General features: G+C 39.2%; 1 protein-coding gene across 4 annotated transcripts in view; it reads right to left on the bottom strand.

The window, feature by feature from the left end:
• gata3 (GATA binding protein 3) overlaps positions 1-18,036 on the bottom strand; it is a 22,780-nt gene extending 4,744 nt beyond the window's left edge. Inside the window, exons 1-4 of one of the 4 annotated variants that reach the window (XM_061961294.2) lie at positions 17,352-18,036; positions 15,638-16,168; positions 13,761-13,906; positions 4,259-4,384 (exon numbers count right to left, since the gene is read on the bottom strand). In XM_061961294.2, coding sequence (XP_061817278.1) covers positions 4,259-4,384; positions 13,761-13,906; positions 15,638-16,168; positions 17,352-17,604 — 1,056 coding nt within the window. In that variant the 5' untranslated portion in view covers positions 17,605-18,036. Of the gene's footprint in view, positions 1-4,258; positions 4,385-13,645; positions 13,693-13,760; positions 13,907-15,637; positions 16,169-17,351 lie in introns of all 4 variants that reach the window. The other 3 variants (XM_061961293.2, XM_061961292.2, XM_061961291.2) reach the window with 3 other exon arrangements.
• Between the last annotated feature and the right edge of the window lie 309 nt (positions 18,037-18,345).

Genomic DNA, 18,345 nt, shown 5'->3' with positions numbered 1-18,345 from the left:
ACAAGTGTCGTAGGATCGTTTCTATGGTAACAAGTGTCGTAAGATTGTGTCTATGGTAACAAGTGTTGTAAGATTGTGTCTATGGTAACAAGTGTCGTAGGATTGTGTCTATGGTGACAAGTGTTGTAAGATTGTGTCAATGGTGACAAGTGTCGTAAGATTGTGTCTATGGCAACAAATGTCGAAGGATCGTTTCCATGGTAACAAGTGTAGTAAGATTGTGTCTATGGTAACAAGTGTCGTAAGATTGTGTCTATGGTGACAAGTGTCGTAAGATTGTGTCTATGGTAACAAGTGTCGTAAGATTGTGTCAATGGTGACAAGTGTCGTAAGATTGTGTCTATGGCAACAAATGTCGAAGAATCGTTTCCATGGTAACAAGTGTGGTAAGATTGTGTCTATGGTAACAAATGTCGTAAGATTGTGTCTATGGTGACAAGTGTCGTAAGATTGTGTCAATGGTAACAAGTGTCGTAAGATTGTGTCTATGGTAACAAATGTCGAAAGATCATTTCCATGGAAACAAGTGTGGTAAGATTGTGTCTATGGTAACAAGTGTCGAAGGATCGTTTCCATGGTAACAAGTGTCGTAAGATTGTGTCTATGGTAACAAATGTCAAAGGATCGTTTCCATGGCAACAAGTGTCGTAAAATAGTGTCTATGGTAACAAGCGTCGTAAGATTGTGTCTATGGTAACAAGTGTCGTAAGATTGTGTCTATGGTAACAAGTGTCGTAAGATTGTGTCTGTGGTAACAAGTGTCGTACGATTGTGTCTATGGTAACAAGTGTCGAAGGATCGTTTCCATGGTAACAAGTGTCATAAGATTGTGTTTATGGTGACAAGTGTCGTAAGATTGTGTCTATGGTGACAAGTGTCGTAAGATTGTGTCTATGGTAACAAGTGTCGAAGGATCGTTTCCATGGTAACAAGTGTTGTAAGATTGTGTCTATGGTAACAAGTGTGGTAAGATTGTGTCTATGGTGACAAGTGTCGTAAGATTGTGTCTACGAGTGTCGAAGGATCGTTTCCATGGTAACAAGTGTCGTAAGATTGTGTCCATGGTAACAAGTGTCGTAAGATTGTGTCTATGGTGACAAATGTCGTAAGATTGTGTCTATGGTAAAAAGTGTCGTAAGATTGTGTCTATGGTAACAAGTGTCGTAAGATTGTGTCTATGGTAACAAGTGTCGTAAGATTGTGTCTATGGTAACAAGTGTCGTAAGATTGTGTCAATGGTGACAAGTGCCGTAAGATTGTGTCTATGGTAACAAGTGTCGTAAGATTGTGTCTATGGTAACAAGTGTCGAAGGATCGTTTCCATGGTAACAAGTGTCGTAAGATTGTGTTTACGGTAACAAGTGTCGTAAGATTGTGTCAATGGTGACAAGTGTCGTAAGATTGTGTCTATGGTAACAAGTGTCGTAAGATTGTGTCTATGGTAACAAGTGTCGAAGGATCGTTTCCATGGTAACAAGTGTCGTAAGATTGTGTCTATGGTAACAAGTGTCATAGGATCGTGTCTATGGTGACAAGTGTCGTAAGATTGTGTCTATGGTAACAAATGTCGAAGGATCGTTTACATGGTAACAAGTGTGGTAAGATGGTGTCTATGGTAACAAGTGTCGTAAGATTGTGTCTATGGTAACAAGTGTCGTAAGATTGTGTCTATGATAACAAGTGTCGTAAGATTGTGTCAATGGTAACAAGTGTAGAAGGATCGTTTCCATGGTAACAAGTGTCGTAAGATTGTGTCTATGGTAACAAGTGTCGTAAGATTGTGTCTATGGCAACAAGTGTCGAAGGATCGTTTCCATGGTAACAAGTGTCGTAAGATTGTGTCTATGGTAACAAATGTCGAAGGATCGTTTCCATGGTAACAAGTGTGGTAAGATTGTGTCTATGGTAACAAATGTCGTAAGATTGTGTCTATGGTAACAAGTGTCGTAAGATTGTGTCTATGGTGACAAGTGTCGTAAGATTGTGTCTATGGCAACAAGTGTCGTAAGATTGTGTCTATGGTAACAAGTGTCGTAAGATTGTGTCTATGGTAACAAGTGTCGAAGGATCGTTTCCATGGTAACAAGTGTCATAAGATTGTGTTTATGGTGACAAGTGTCGTAAGATTGTGTCTATGGTGACAAGTGTCGTAAGATTGTGTCTATGGTAACAAGTGTCGAAGGATCGTTTCCATGGTAACAAGTGTTGTAAGATTGTGTCTATGGTAACAAGTGTCGTAAGATTGTGTCTATGGTAACAAGTGTCGAAGGATCGTTTCCATGGTAACAAGTGTGGTAAGATTGTGTCTATGGCAACAAGTGTCGTAAGATTGTGTCTATGGTAACAAGTGTCGTAAGATTGTGTCTATGGTGACAAGTGTCGTAAGATTGTGTCTATGGTGACAAGTGTCGTAAGATTGTGTCTATGGTAACAAGTGTCGTAAGATTGTGTCTATGGTAACAAGTGTCGTAAGATTGTGTCTATGGTAACAAGTGTCGTAAGATTGTGTCTATGGTGACAAGTGTCGTAAGATTGTGTCTATGGTGACAAGTGTTGTAAGATTGTGTCTATGGTAACAAGTGTCGTAAGATTGTGTCTATGGTAACAAGTGTCGAAGGATCGTTTCCATGGTAACAAGTGTGGTAAGATTGTGTCTATGGCAACAAGTGTCGTAAGATTGTGTCTATGGTAACAAGTGTCGTAAGATTGTGTCTATGGTAACAAGTGTCGAAGGATCGTTTCCATGGTAACAAGTGTCGTAAGATTGTGTCTATGGTAACAAATGTCGAAGGATCGTTTCCATGGTAACAAGTGTCGTAAAATAGTGTCTATGGTAACAAGCGTCGTAAGATTGTGTCTATGATAACAAGTGTCGTAAGATTGTGTCTATGGTAACAAGTGTCGAAGGATCGTTTCCATGGTAACAAGTGTCGTAAGATTGTGTCTATGGTAACAAGTGTCGTAAGATTGTGTCTATGGTAACAAGTGTCGTAAGATTGTGTCTATGGTGACAAGTGTCGTAAGATTGTGTCTATGGTAACAAGTGTCGTAAGATTGTGTCTATGGCAACAAGTGTCGTAAGATTGTGTCTATGGTAACAAGTGTCGTAAGATTGTGTCTATGGTGACAAGTGTCGTAAGATTGTGTCTATGGTAACAAGTGTCGAAGGATCGTTTCCATGGTAACAAGTGTGGTAAGATTGTGTCTATGGTAACAAGTGTCGTAAGATTGTGTCTATGGTAACAAGTGTCGTAAGATTGTGTCTATGGTGACAAGTGTCGTAAGATTGTGTCTATGGTAACAAGTGTCGTAAGATTGTGTCTATGGTAACAAGTGTCGAAGGATCGTTTCCATGGTAACAAGTGTCGTAAGATTGTGTCTATGGTAACAAATGTCGAAGGATCGTTTCCATGGTAACAAGTGTCGTAAAATAGTGTCTATGGTAACAAGCGTCGTAAGATTGTGTCTATGATAACAAGTGTCGTAAGATTGTGTCTATGGTAACAAGTGTCGAAGGATCGTTTCCATGGTAACAAGTGTCGTAAGATTGTGTCTATGGTAACAAGTGTCGTAAGATTGTGTCTATGGTAACAAGTGTCGTAAGATTGTGTCTGTGGTAACAAGTGTCGTACGATTGTGTCTATGGTGACAAGTGTTGTAAGATTGTGTCTATGGTAACAAGTGTCGAAGGATCGTTTCCATGGTAACAAGTGTCATAAGATTGTGTTTATGGTGACAAGTGTCGTAAGATTGTGTCTATGGTGACAAGTGTCGTAAGAGTGTGTCTATGGTAACAAGTGTCGAAGGATCGTTTCCATGGTAACAAGTGTTGTAAGATTGTGTCTATGGTAACAAGTGTCGTAAGATTGTGTCTATGGTAACAAGTGTCGAAGGATCGTTTCCATGGTAACAAGTGTGGTAAGATTGTGTCTATGGCAACAAGTGTCGTAAGATTGTGTCTATGGTAACAAGTGTCGTAAGATTGTGTCTATGGTGACAAGTGTCGTAAGATTGTGTCTATGGTAACAAGTGTCGTAAGATTGTGTCTATGGTGACAAGTGTCGTAAGATTGTGTCTATGGTGACAAGTGTCGTAAGATTGTGTCTATGGTAACAAGTGTGGTAAGATTGTGTCTATGGTAACAAATGTCGAAGGATCGTTTCCATGGTAACAAGGGTCGTAAGATTGTGTCCATGATGACAAGTGTCGCAGGATGGTTTCCATGGCGACCAGGTGGTGTTGCAGTGTGTTAACTTACATTGTGCAGCTTGAAGTAGAGGCCGCAGGCGTTGCACACGGGGTCGCCGTTGGCGTTCCGCCTCCACAGCGTGGTGGTGGTCGTCTGGCAGTTGGCGCACGACGTTCCAGCGCGGCGGGCCGCCGACTGCACACAGGAAACGGAGCGTCACACGGCGAGTACGCGGACACAAACAGGCGCCACATAGCACAGCCACTCAACACGTGTACAAGTGACGGTTACTTCACAGGAAATGACTGGAAGAGTGAAAATTAGCGGGGAAATTTTCCTGTGAATTTACAATTTGTTTTCTTTCCAGCGATACACACACGAGAGCAGGAGGGGAAGAGAGCGGCAGAGCTAAAAATAGCAGCAGGCAGAATAAACATTTCAGACATAAAAGAGCGAGCCATTAAATCTGATTAAAGCGTCCTCTCCAAATAAAGTCTCTGCAGCGCCACCTTGACAAGTCAGGTGCACGGATTTGGACGCGGGAAGGCGTTCCCTGGCTTTTTGGGGGAGGCTAATAAAGAGCTGGCTAATTAAAGCGAGAGGGGTGGGTTTTTTTTGGTTTTTTTTGCTTGGCTCCAGGCGGCTGCAGCCGAGCTTCCAGTGGAAGTGCTGATGGATTTTACTGCCTGGATGCTTGACATTGATGTTCTAATCTCTTTCAAAAAAAAATAAAAAAATCAATAGGCAGGTGAGCGTGAAGGGCACGCCGCCGTTGATTATCTTTCCAATTATAAACACCTCCACGCGTGCTCGGAATATTCCAGCAGATACTTTTATTCCAAGAAAAGAGAGTCCACTTTTAGCAGCTTTTAAGCGCTGTCGGGACTCCTATCTCACTTCCGGCAGCCTTTTCCTGGGAAGTCTGCCACCCTGACATTTTTTGTATTTTTTTTTTTGGGGGGGGTGGTGTTGCAGCTCTATAAGAGACTCACCCTCCCCTCACAACCTCCCCGTTTCTAACGAAGCCTCTAAATCAGGGGTGCCCATTACGTCGTTTTTTAATGCCAGCCAAATTAAAAAAAATAGACCTAAAAATTTGCAATCATCAATCTTCACCATGACATCACTAAGATTGACATTGTGAGATGATGCCGGCTATTAATTATTATTATTAAGAAAAAACGACCGACAGGAAGGCGAGAATAATAATAATAATAATAATATATTTTATTTGTAAAAAGCACATTGAGTAAACAACCTCAAAGTGCTACAGTGTATAAAAAAAATAAAAAAAATAAAAAGATAATAAAAAATAAATAAAAGTAAGAACTAGAACAGCCAAATACATACTTGCCAACCTTGAGACCTCCGATTTCGGGAGGTGGGGGGCGTGGTCAGGGGTAGGGCGGGGCGTGGTTGGGGGCGTGGTTAAGAGGGGAGGAGTATATTGACAGCTAGAATTCACCAAGTCAAGTATTTAATACATATATATATATATATATATATATATATATATATATATATATATATATATATATCTATATATATATATATATATATATATATATATATATATATATATATATATATATATATATATATATATATAGATGTATAGATGTATAGATATATATATATATATATATATATATATATATATATATATATATATATATATATATATACATCCTGAAAATATGCAAACAAAACTGTGTTTAGATAATTGATACTTCAAACTTGCATAAATAAATCTTAAGGAATATAACATAACTTGGCTTCTGAGAGCTTCAAAATGTAATGAATAAAATACTAAAGTTGTTGATAAACAATCAATTATTTTAATAACTAAATATGGTCATTTTAAATGAATTATTATGATAATTTAAAATTGATTATTTCAAATATGTTTATTTTAATGTATAATTCTATGGCCAGATGTAATAAGGAGTCAGAAAAAATACAAATAAAAATACAATTAATTTTGATGTTTTTAGCAAAATATAGTAAAAATGTATTTAGTATTTTTTTTTAAATTAATAAATATATTTATTTTTAGGTAAGATAAACATAATAATACAATTTGTCTCTAGTCTGGATGATTTAGTTCTTGTCACCCTGTTGTCCTCCCGTCATGAAAAAAGGCGGTCCTCACTCAGGTCCTCATGGAGCTGGAGGGGGCGTGGCCTCCAGCTCCAGCTGAAAATCGGGAGATTTTCGGGAGAATATTTGTCCCGGGAGGTTTTCGGGAGAGGCACTGAATTTCGGGAGTCTCCCGGAAAATTCGGGAGGGTTGGCAAGTATGGCCAAATAGCTAAAACTAGTATGCATATATCTAAAAAAAAAAGGCTTTTTAAAAAAAAGAAGGGTTTTTAAGCCTGTTTTAAAAGCATCCACGGTCTGTGGTGCCCTCAGGTGGTCAGGGAGAGCGTTCCACAGACTGGGAGCGGCGGAGCAGAAAGCCCGGTCTCCCATTGTTCGTAGAGAAACACTTTTTATGTCAACAGACTCTCGTCAAAACTAAAGACTGACCGCACAGTTCCTGTCTTCACAATAAAAGCCCTGCTACGTCCTGCCTGCGCTAACAAAATAAGAGTCTCAGAAAGCCGGCCCGCGCAAGGTAGCACGCTACGGGCGTTTGCCGCAAATGTGTTTCTTGTATAGTGTATAAAAATATGGAAGCTGGACAAATAAGATGGCAAAAACCGCAGGCATTAAGAAAATAGTCCTATAAATTTGCGATCATCAATCTGCACTAAGACGTCCTTTTTGTCACTTGATTGACATTCAGGGTCTTGTGAGCTCATTATTAAGAAAAAACGACCGACAGGAAGGAGAGAAACACTTTTTATAGCAACAGACTCCCGTCAAAACTCTATAAAGACTGACCACACAATTCCTGCCTTCACAATAAAAGCCCTGCTTCGTCCTGCCTGTATTAACAAAATAACCTACAGAGTTTGCCGCCAAAGTATTTTTTATGAAGTGTATAAAAAGGAGTATGGAAGCTGGACTAATAAGATGGCAAAAACCGGAGAGTGTCAGTCCATCGCCAGCCAGGCATTAAAAAAATTTGCGATCAGCAATCTTTACAAAGACTTATTTTTTGTCAATTGATTGACATTCACGGCACCCGAGGGTCTTGTGAGCTCATTATTAAGAAAAAACGACCGACAGGAAGGCGAGAAACGCTTTTAATTTCAACAGACTCTCCTCAAAACTAGAGACCAACCGCACGGTTCCTGTCTTCACAATAAAAGCCCTGCTTCGTCCTTCCTGTGTTAACAAAATAAGCTACGGAGTTTGCCGCCAAAGTATTTTTTATAAAGTATATAAAAAGGAGTATGGAAGCTGGACAAATAAGATGGCAAAAACCCTAGAGTGTGTCAGTTAGGGTATTAAAAAAATAAACCTAAAAACTTGCGATCATCAATCTTCACTCAGACGTCTTTTTTGTCACTTGATTGACATTCAGGGTCTTGTGAGCTCATTATTAAGAAAAAACGACCGACAGAAAGGCGAGAAACACTTTTTATTCCGACAGACTCCCGTCAAAACTCTATAAAGACTGACCGCACAGTCCCTGTCTTCACAATAAAAGCCCTGCCTTGTCCTGCCCGCGCTAACAAAATAAGAGTCACGGAAAGCCAGCGTACGCAATGTATTTCTTGTCAAATGTATAAAAAAGGAGTATGGAAGCTGGACAAATAAGATGGCAAAAACCCCTAAGGTGTGTCAGTTAGGGTATTAAAAAAATACACATAAAAATTAGCGATCATCAATCTTTACGAAGACTTATTTTTTGTCACTTGATTGATTTTCACGGCACCCTAGGGTCTTGTGAGCTCATTATTAAGAAAAAACGACCGACAGGAAGGCGAGAACCATTTTTTTCCCGACAGACTCCTGTCAAAACTCTATAAAGACCGATCGCACAGTCCCTGTCTTCACAATAAAAGCCCTGCTTCGTCCTTCCTGCGCTAACAAAATAAGCTACAGAGTTTGCCGCCAAAGTATTTTTTGTAAAGTGTATAAAAAGAAGTATGGAAGCTGGACAAATAAGACTCCATAAACCGGAGAGTGTCAGTCCATCCCCAGCCAGGCATTAAGAAAATAGTCCTAACAATTTGCGATCATCAATCTTCACTAAGACGTCCTTTTTGTCACTTGATTGACATTCACTGCACCCGCGGGTCTTGTGAGCTCATTATTAAGAAAAAACGACCGACAGGAAGGCGAGAAACATTTTTTATTTTGACAGACCCTTGTCAAAACTCTAAAGACTGACCGCATAGTCCATGTCTTCACAATAAAAGCCCTGCTGCGTCCTGCCCGCGCTAACAAAATAAGAGTCTCAGAAAGCCGGCGCACGCAATGTATTTCTTGTCAGTAAAAAGGAGTATGGAAGCTGGACAAATGAAATGGCAAAAACCCTGAGGTGTGCCAGTCAGGGTATTAAAAAAATAGTCATAAAAATTAGCGATCATCAATCTTTACTAAGACTTATTTCTTGTCACTTGATTGATTTTCACGGCACCCGCGGGTCTTGTGAGCTCATTATTAAGAAAAAACGACCGACAGGAAGGCGAGAAACATTTTTTATTTTGACAGACCCTTGTCAAAACTCTAAAGACTGACCGCATAGTCCATGTCTTCACAATAAAAGCCCTGCTGCGTCCTGCCCGCGCTAACAAAATAAGAGTCTCAGAAAGCCGGCGCACGCAATGTATTTCTTGTCAGTAAAAAGGAGTATGGAAGCTGGACAAATGAAATGGCAAAAACCCTGAGGTGTGCCAGTCAGGGTATTAAAAAAATAGTCATAAAAATTAGCGATCATCAATCTTTACTAAGACTTATTTCTTGTCACTTGATTGATTTCCACGGCACCCGAGGGTCTTGTGAGCTCATTATTAAGTAAAAACGACCGACAGGAAGGCGAGAAACACTTTTTATTTCGTCAAAACTCTATAAAGACCGATTGCACAGTTAATGTCTTCACAATAAAAGCCCTGCTTCGTCCTTCCTGCGCTAACAAAATAAGCTACAGAGTTTGCCGCCAAACTATTTTTTATAAAGTGTATAAAAAGGAGTATGGAAGCTGGACAAACAAGATGGCAAAAACCCTAGAGTGTGTCAGTCGACTGCCAGTTAGGACATAAAAAAAATAGACCTAAAAATTGGCGATCATTAATCTTCACTAAGATGTCTTTTTTGTCACTTTATTGACATTCGGGGTCTTGTGAGATCATTATTAAGAAAAAACGACCGACAGGAAGGCGAGAAACACTTTTTATTCCAACAGACTCCTGTCAAAACTCTATAGAGACCGATCGCACAGTCCCTGTCTTCACAATAAAAGCCCTGCTTCGTCCTTCCTGCGCTAACAAAATAAACTACAGAGTTTGCCGCCAAAGTATTTTTTGTAAAGTGTATAAAAAGGAGTATGGAAGCTGGACAAATAAGACTCCATAAACCGGAGAGTGTCAGTCCATCCCCAGCCAGGCATTAAGAAAATAGTCCTAACAATTTGCGATCATCAATCTTCACTAAGACGTTTTTTTTGTCACTTGATTGACATTCACTGCACCCGCGGGTCTTGTGAGCTCATTATTAAGAAAAAACGACCGACAGGAAGGCGAGAAACATTTTTTATTTTGACAGACCCTTGTCAAAACTCTAAAGACTGACCGCACAGTCCCTGTCTTCACAATAAAAGCCCTGCCTCGTCCTGCCCGCGCTAACAAAATAAGAGTCACGGAAAGCCGGCGCACGCAATGTATTTCTTGTCAAGTGTATAAAAAAGGAGTATGGAAGCTGGACAAATAAGATGGCAAAAACTCTAAGGTGTGCCAGTTAGGGTATTAAAAAAATAGTCATAAAAATTAGCGATCATCAATCTTTACTAAGACGTCTTTTTTGTCACTTGATTGACATTCAGGGTCCTGTGAGCTCATTATTAAGAAAAAACGACCGACAGGAAGGCGAGAAACACTTTTTATTTTTTTTTATTTTTTTTTTTCCAACAGACTCTCATCAAAACTCTATAAAGACTGACCGCACGGTCCCTGTCTTCACAAAAAAAGCCCTGCTTCGTCCTGCCCGTGCTAACAAAATAAGAGTCTCAGAAAGCCGGCGCTTGCAAACTAGCACACTACGGCGTTTGCCACCAAAGTATTTTTTATAAAGTGTATAAAAAGGAGAATGGAAGCTGGACAAATAAGATGGCAAAAACCTTAAGTTGTGCCTGTTAGGGTATTAAAAAAATAGTCATAAAAATTAGCGATCATCAATCTTTACTAAGACTTATTTCTTGTCACTTGATTGATTTTCACGGCACCCGAGGGTCTTGTGAGCTCATTATTAAGAAAAAACGACCGACTGGAAGGCGAGAAACACTTTTTATTTCGTCAAAACTCTATAAAGACCGATCGCACAGTTAATGTCTTCACAATAAAAGCCCTGCTTCGTCCTTCCTGCGCTAACAAAATAAGCTACAGAGTTTGCCGCCAAAGTATTTTTTATAAAGTGTATAGAAAGGAGTATGGAAGCTGGACAAATAAGATGGTAAAAACCCTAAGGTGTGTCAGTTAGGGTATTAAAAAAATTGACATAAAAATTAGCAATCATCAATCTTTACTAAGACTTATTTCTTGTCCCTTGATTGATTTTCACGGCACCCGAGGGTTTTGTGAGCTCATTATTAAGAAAAAACGACCGACAGGAAGGCGAGAAAAACGTTTTATTTCGTCAAAACTCTATAAAGACCGACCGCACAGTTAATGTCTTCACAATAAAAGCCCTGCTTCGTCCTTCCTGCGCTAACAAAATAAGATACAGAGTTTGCCGCCGAAGTATTTCTTGTAAAGTGTATAAAAAGGAGTATGGAAGCTGGACAAATAAGATGGCAAAAACCCTAAGTTGTGCCAGTTAGGGTATTAAAAAAATAGTCATAAAAATTAGCGATCATCAATCTTTACTAAGACTTATTTCTTGTCACTTGATTGATTTTCACGGCACCCGAGGGTCTTGTGAGCTCATTATTAAGAAAAAACGACCGACAGGAAGGCGAGAACCTTTTTTTTTGTTGACAGACTCCCGTCAAAACTCTATAAAGACCGACCGCACAGTTAATGTCTTCACAATAAAAGCCCTGCTTTGTTCTTCCTGTGCTAACAAAATAAGCTACGGAGTTTTCCGCCAATGTGTTTTTTATAAAGTGTATAAAAAGGAGTATGGAAGCTGGACAAATAAGACTCCATAAACCATCCCCAGCCAGGCATTAAGAAAATAGTCCTAAAAATTTGTGATCATCAATCTTCACTAAGACGTCCTTTTTGTCACTTGATTGACATTCAGGGTCTTGTGAGCTCACTATTAAGAAAAAAACGACCGACAGGAAGGCGAGAAACACTTTTTATTCCATCAGACTCTCGTCAAAACTCTATAAAGGCCGATCGAACAGTTAATGTCTTCACAATAAAAGCCCTGCTTCGTCCTAACTGCGCTAACAAAATAAGAAACTTTTAAAACTAGCGTTTGCCGCCAATGTGTTTCATGTCAAGTGCATAAAAAAAGGAGTATGGAAGCTGGACAAAACAAAAAGCTACCACTTTCATGTGGTATTGGACAGAAAGGAGGACTTTTTTTTTGGAAAAAGTGGAAGTTATCATCAACTACTGTGACGTTGATTTAACCATTGAAATTTGGTCATTTCCCAACACAAATACAACGTTGAAACAACATACTTTTTGACGTTTAGTCAATGTTGGGTTCTGACGTTGATTTACCATTGAATTTTGGTTATTTCCTAACGTAAATACAACATTGAAACAACATAGTTTTTGACGTCGTTTAATCAATGTTGGGTTCTGACGTTGATTTACCATTGAAATTTGGTCATTTCCCATCCAATATTCTACAACACAAATACAACGTTGAAACAAAGACCGGCCGCACAGTCCCGGTCTTCACAATAAAAGCCCTGCTTCGTCCTGCCTTCGCTAACAAAATAAGAGCCGACGCACGCAGTGTATTTCTTGTCAAGTGTATAAAAAAGGAGTATGGAAGCTGGACAAATAAGATGGCAAAAACTCTAAGGTGTGCCAGTTAGGGTATTAAAAAAATAGTCATAAAAATTAGCGATCATCAATCTTTACTAAGACTTATTTTTTGTCACTTGATTGATTTTCACGACACCCAAAGGTCTTGTGAGATCATTATTAAGAAAAAACGACCGACAGGAAGGCGAGAAACACTTTTTATTTCGTCAAAACTCTATAAAGACCGACCGCACAGTTCCTGCCTTCACAATAAAAGCCCTGCTTCGTCCTTCCTGCGCTAACAAAATAAGCTACAGAGTTTGCCGCCAATGTATTTTTTATAAAGTGAATAAAAAGGAGTATGGAAGCTGGACAAATAAGATGACAAAAACCCTAGAGTGAGTCAGTCGACTGCCAGATAGGACATAAAAAAAATAGACCTAAAAATTTGCGATCATTAATCTTCACTAAGACATCCTTTTTGTCACTTGATTGACATTCAGGGTCTTGTGAGCTCATTATTAATAAAAAACGACCGACAGGGAGGTGAGAACCATTTTTTTCCGACAGACTCCCGTCAAAACTCTATAAAGACCGATCGCACAGTCCCTGCCTTCACAATAAAAGCCCTGCTTCGTCCTTCCTGCGCTAACAAAATAAGCTACAGAGTTTGCCGCCAAAGTATTTTTTTGTAAAGTGTATAAAAAGGAGTATGGAAGCTGGACAAATAAGACTCCATAAACCATCCCCAGCCAGGCATTAAGAAAATAGTCCTAAAAATGTGCGATCATCAATCTTCACTAAGACGTCTTTTTCGTCACTTGATTGACATTCACTGCACCCGAGGGTCTTGTGTTAATATTAAGAAAAAACGACCGACGGGAAGGCGGGAAACAATTTTCATTTCGACAGACTCCCGTCAAAACTCTACAAAGACCGACCGCACAGTTCTTGTCTTCACAATAAAAGCCCTGCTCCGTCCTGCCCGCGCTAACAAAATAAGAGTCTCAGAAAGTATTATGTATTTCAAGTGAATAAAAAATGAGTACGGAAGCTGGACAAACAAAAAGCTACCATTTTCATGTGGTATTGGACAGAAAAGAGGACTTTTTTTTTTTTGAAAGTGGAGGTTATCATCACTAACTGTCTGATTCCAATCAATGCAAGTCATCACAATCATACCAACTTATATTCTTGGAAGGAATGTTAAACATGCTTGTATTATCATTAAACACATTTAACTTGTTGTTTTGTCAATAAATGGTATTAAATGATATATATATGAATGAGGTAGATCCCTTACAGAGACAGTGTGGGCACCCCTGGACTAAGTAAAGGATCTGACTGCACAGACTATAGACAAGTAGTAATAAAAGTCATAAACAGTGCAGTTTCTGTCATAGTATCTGAAAGCAGAGACCTGCACTTGTCGAGTCAATTTCCTGCAGCTAATAGGCCTACTTCTTCCTGGAGAGGGAAACACAGAGAGAGAGACGCACATGTCATCAAGAGACAAGCGTGGCGCGTTCACGTACCAGCCGCCGCTTGGGCTTGATGAGGGGCCGGTTCTGGCCGTTCATCTTGTGGTACAGTCCGCAGGCGTTACACAGATAGTGGCCCGTACCGTCCCGCCGCCACAGCGGGGTCGACGTGGCCCCGCAGTTCACGCACTCCCTGCCCTCTGCGGGGTGGGTGGGGGGGGAAGGGGGGTGAGGGGGGGCGCGCATGCACAGAACACACAAGGAAGAAGCCAAATAAATAAATAAAAATAAAAAAAACACAGACTTCTATAAATATTATTTTATGTGTAATAAAACATGCAGGAACAGCAGTATAACACATGCATGGTTTAATCATTATAAGGTCCTTTTTTCAGCAGAAATGTATTTTTATTTTTATTTAAGAGGCGTTCACGTGTTTTTTTTGTTTTTTGTTTTTTTTGTATGTGCGCTCCTTTACGCACACACGCACGTTTGTATTAATTGTGTTTAAATGGCACATCATCCTCCTATTAAAATGGAAATAATCATCCAGATGAGATCTAATCCTCACCATGAACGGGAATGAGCAGCAGATATTAATCTGCTCATAAAAAAAAAACCTTGAAGGTGATTATGATTTAAAGAAAAAAAAGAAAGAAGAAGAAGCTAACTGAATGTCTTCACGGACTAAACAAAAGCAGAAGAGGCGCGCACTGGTGTGACAGTAATGAGATTATTGCTCATATATATACACGCCCTTTTGCAGCTTTGACATATTTATTATATAATGTCGTGCAATATTGTGCTATCTTTAATAAAACGCAATTTAATATAGTGCAATAATGTGCTATTGTTTTTAATAAAATGCTATATAATATAGTGCTATAATGTACTATGTTATTAAAATGCAATATAACAGTGCAATAATAGGCTATTTTTTCATAAAATGCAATATAATATAGTGCAATAATGTGCTTTTTAATAAAACGCAATATAATATAGTTCAATAATGTGCTATTTTTTAATAAAATGCAATATAATATAGTGTAATAATGTGCTTTTTTTATTAAAATGCAATATAATATAGTGCAATAATGTGCTATTTTTTAATAAAATGCAATATAATATAGTGCAATAATATGTTATTTTTTATAAAATGCACTCTACTGCAATAATGTGCTATTTTTAATCAAATGTAATATAATATCGCGCAATATTGTGCTATTTTTAATCAAATGCTATATAATATAGTGTAATAATGTGCTATTTTTTAATAAAATGCTATACAATACAGTACAATAATGTGCTATGTTTAATAAAATGCACTCTAGTGCAATAATGTGATATTTTTAATCAAATGCAATATTGTGCTATTTTTAATAAAATGCAATATAATATCGTCCAATATTGTGCTATTTATAATAAAATGCTATACAATATAGTGCCATAATGTGCCATTTTTTAATACAATGCAATATAATTTAGTGCAATAATGTGCTATTTTTAATAAAATGCACTATCGAGCAATAATGTGTTATTTTTAATAAAATGCAATATGATATCGTCCAATATTGTGCTATTTTTAATCAAATGCAATATAATACAGTGCAATAATGTGCTATTTTTAATACAATGCAATATAATCTAGAGCAATAATGTGCTATTTTTAATAAAATGCACTATAGTGCAAAAATGTGCTATTTTTAATCAAATGCAATATAATATCGTCCAATATTGTGCCATTTTTAATCAAATGCAATATAATATAGTGCAATAATGTGCTATTTTTAATCAAATGCAATAGTGCAATAATCTGCTTTTTTTATACAATGCCATGTATTATTACAATGGCATTTTGAATATTAATAAACATTGTTAGGTGAAATGTGAGGTGTATTAAAAAGCAGAAATGGAGTAAAGCGCACGCCTACCTGAACAGGACCTTGTTTTTGGTCTTGTTTTGGAACCATAACTAGAAGAGGACCCACCTATCAGGCTACTTGGTGGGAAGAGGCCTGGCCCGTAATCGGGGACATATTGTGGGTATGTGGCGATGGGGTGGTGGGCCGAGGACGAGCCGGGCCCCATGGCCGCCATGCTCCTGCTGTGAGCGGACTCCAGCTTCATGCTCTCGGCCAGGGTCACCTGGTACTTGATGCAGTCCTTGTCCTCCTGCCGCCCCCCGGGGCCGCCCGCGCCCGGCGCGGAGAGGCCCGGGTCCGGGGACACGTCTTTGGGCGGGGTCGGGGGGAAGGTGAAGAGATGCGGGCTGGAGTGTCCGGTGGACGACGACGACGCCGGCGGGTAGACGGACAGGCCGGCGGGGGAGCCGTGGTGCAGCGGGTTCTTGGGGAAGGGGCTCAGGTTCCACGGGGACGCGCTGTGGTGCGGGGAGATGCCCTTGCTGCCCTCCAGCCAGGGCAGGGAGCCGTGGAGCAGGGAGGGCCGGCACACCTGGCTACCTGCGGACACAGCCGGGCTTTTATTTTGAAACTCTTACATATTTACATCCAAAAAATGAAAAAAAATGGCCATTTAAAAAACAAATTAAAATCGAACAAATATGGATTATAAAATAATTGACTTACAGTCGGGCTTTTATTTTGACACTCTTACATATTTCCATCAAAAAATGAAAAAAAAAAGGCCTTTTTTTAAATGAAAATCGAACAAATATGGATTATAAAATAATTGACTTACAGCCGGGCTTTTATTTAGAAACTTTTACATATTTACATCAAAAAAATGAAAAAGAATGCCTTTTTTTTAAATGTAAATTGAACAAATATGGATTATAAAATAATTGACTCTTTTATTTTTGAAACTCTTACATATTTACATATAAAAAAATGAAAAACATGGCCTTTTATTTTGAAACTCTTACATATTTACATCAAAAATATTTTTTAAAAATTGCCTTTTTTTAAATGAAAATCGAACAAGTATGGATTATAAAATAATTGACTTACAGCCGGGCTTTTATTTTGAAACTCTTACATATTTACATAAAAAAAAATGAAAAAAAATTGCCTTTTTTTTTTTTTAAATGAAAATTGAACAAATATGGATTATAAAATAATTGACTCTTTTATTTTTGAAACTCTTACATATTTACATATAAAAAATGAAAAAGATGGCCTTTTATTTTGAAACTCTTACATATTTCCATCAAAAAATGGAAGGAAAAAAATGCCTTTTTTAAAATGAAAATCGAACAAATATGGATTATAAAATAATTGACTTACAGCCGGGCTTTTATTTTGAAACTCTTATATATTTACATCAAAAAAATGAAAAAAAATTGCCTTTTTTTTTTTTTTTTTTTTTTTTTATTAAAATTGAACAAACATGGATCATAACATAATTGACTTACAGCCGGGCTTTTATTTTTGAAACTCTTACATATTTACATATAAAAAATGAAAAAGATGGCCTTTTATTTTGAAACTCTTACATATTTACATCAAAAATATTTTTTTAAAATTGCCTTTTTTTAAATGAAAATCGAACAAATATGGATTATAAAATAATTGACTTACAGCCGGGCTTTTATTTTGAAACTCTTACATATTTACATCAAAAAAAAGAAAAAAAAATGCCTTTTTTAATGAAAATCGAACAAATATGGAATATAAAATGACTTACTATGCGGAGGGGGGGGATACCGCTGCACGGCCCGCACGGAGTTGCCGTAGTACGGCGAGACGTGGTTGCCCTGCCCGTCGATATTAAAGAGTACATCCACATCCTCCGCCAGCGGGTACTGCGTGGGGTCCCACGAGTGGCCCAGGCCCGGGTGATGAGAGCCGGGATGCTGCTCGTTCAGCACCGCCGGGTGCGGGCTCATCCAGCGCGGCTGGTCCGCGCTTACTTCCATTCTCAGCTCTTCCACGTTCATGCGGGGAAGGAAAAGAAAGGAAACGGACCGGACGTCACAAATCCCTTTTCTTTGTCTCGCAGGTTAAAATCCAACAAGTCACCGCGCTGACACACGCACACGCGTGACACCGAACACACACACACACACACACACGCGTGCACCCGCGACGCGTTAGGCGTTAGTCGCGGCCCGGTTCGACGGACGTCTGCCGGAACACGCAGCCCGCCTGACAGGGGGAGGAGGAGGGAAGAGTAGGTCCAACATGGAGGGCAGGAAGAAGAAGAAGAAGAAGATCTCAACTCCGCGGGAAAAGTCGTTCTTGTTTGGGGCTGGAGGACGTGAGAGGGGGGGCGTGGGGGGTGTGGAGGGGGCAGTCAACAGGTTAGCTCTCTCTCTCTCTCTCTCTCTCTCTTCTCTCTAATTTCCCTCTCTCTCCCCTCACACTGAAGGCATTCTTTCAGGATGGCGCCGGGCGGCTCAATGAGAGCAGACAGCTGTGGCGCGACGCAACTTAAAGGAGGGGTCCTGGGTGGGTGTCATCTCGGCCCAATAGGGCGGGGGGCGGGGCCTGTCCTAATTGAACACCCGCGGGACATGTCTCCTATATGCTGTTTATAAACATTTTATTATATAGTGCAGTCAATGGCAGGTTGGAAGTAAGCGGGGGTGGGGTAAGTGCGCATGCGCGGGTGATAGTGTAATAGATTACACTTAAATCATCAACAAATCGCTTTGTGTGTGTGTGTGTGTGTGTGTGTG

Source organism: Nerophis lumbriciformis, linkage group LG05 (genome assembly GCF_033978685.3).
Source record: "Nerophis lumbriciformis linkage group LG05, RoL_Nlum_v2.1, whole genome shotgun sequence".
Lineage (NCBI taxonomy): Eukaryota > Metazoa > Chordata > Actinopteri > Syngnathiformes > Syngnathidae > Nerophis > Nerophis lumbriciformis.
Note: the sequence above shows the minus strand (reverse complement) of the source record. Positions and strands in the feature narration are given on the sequence as shown.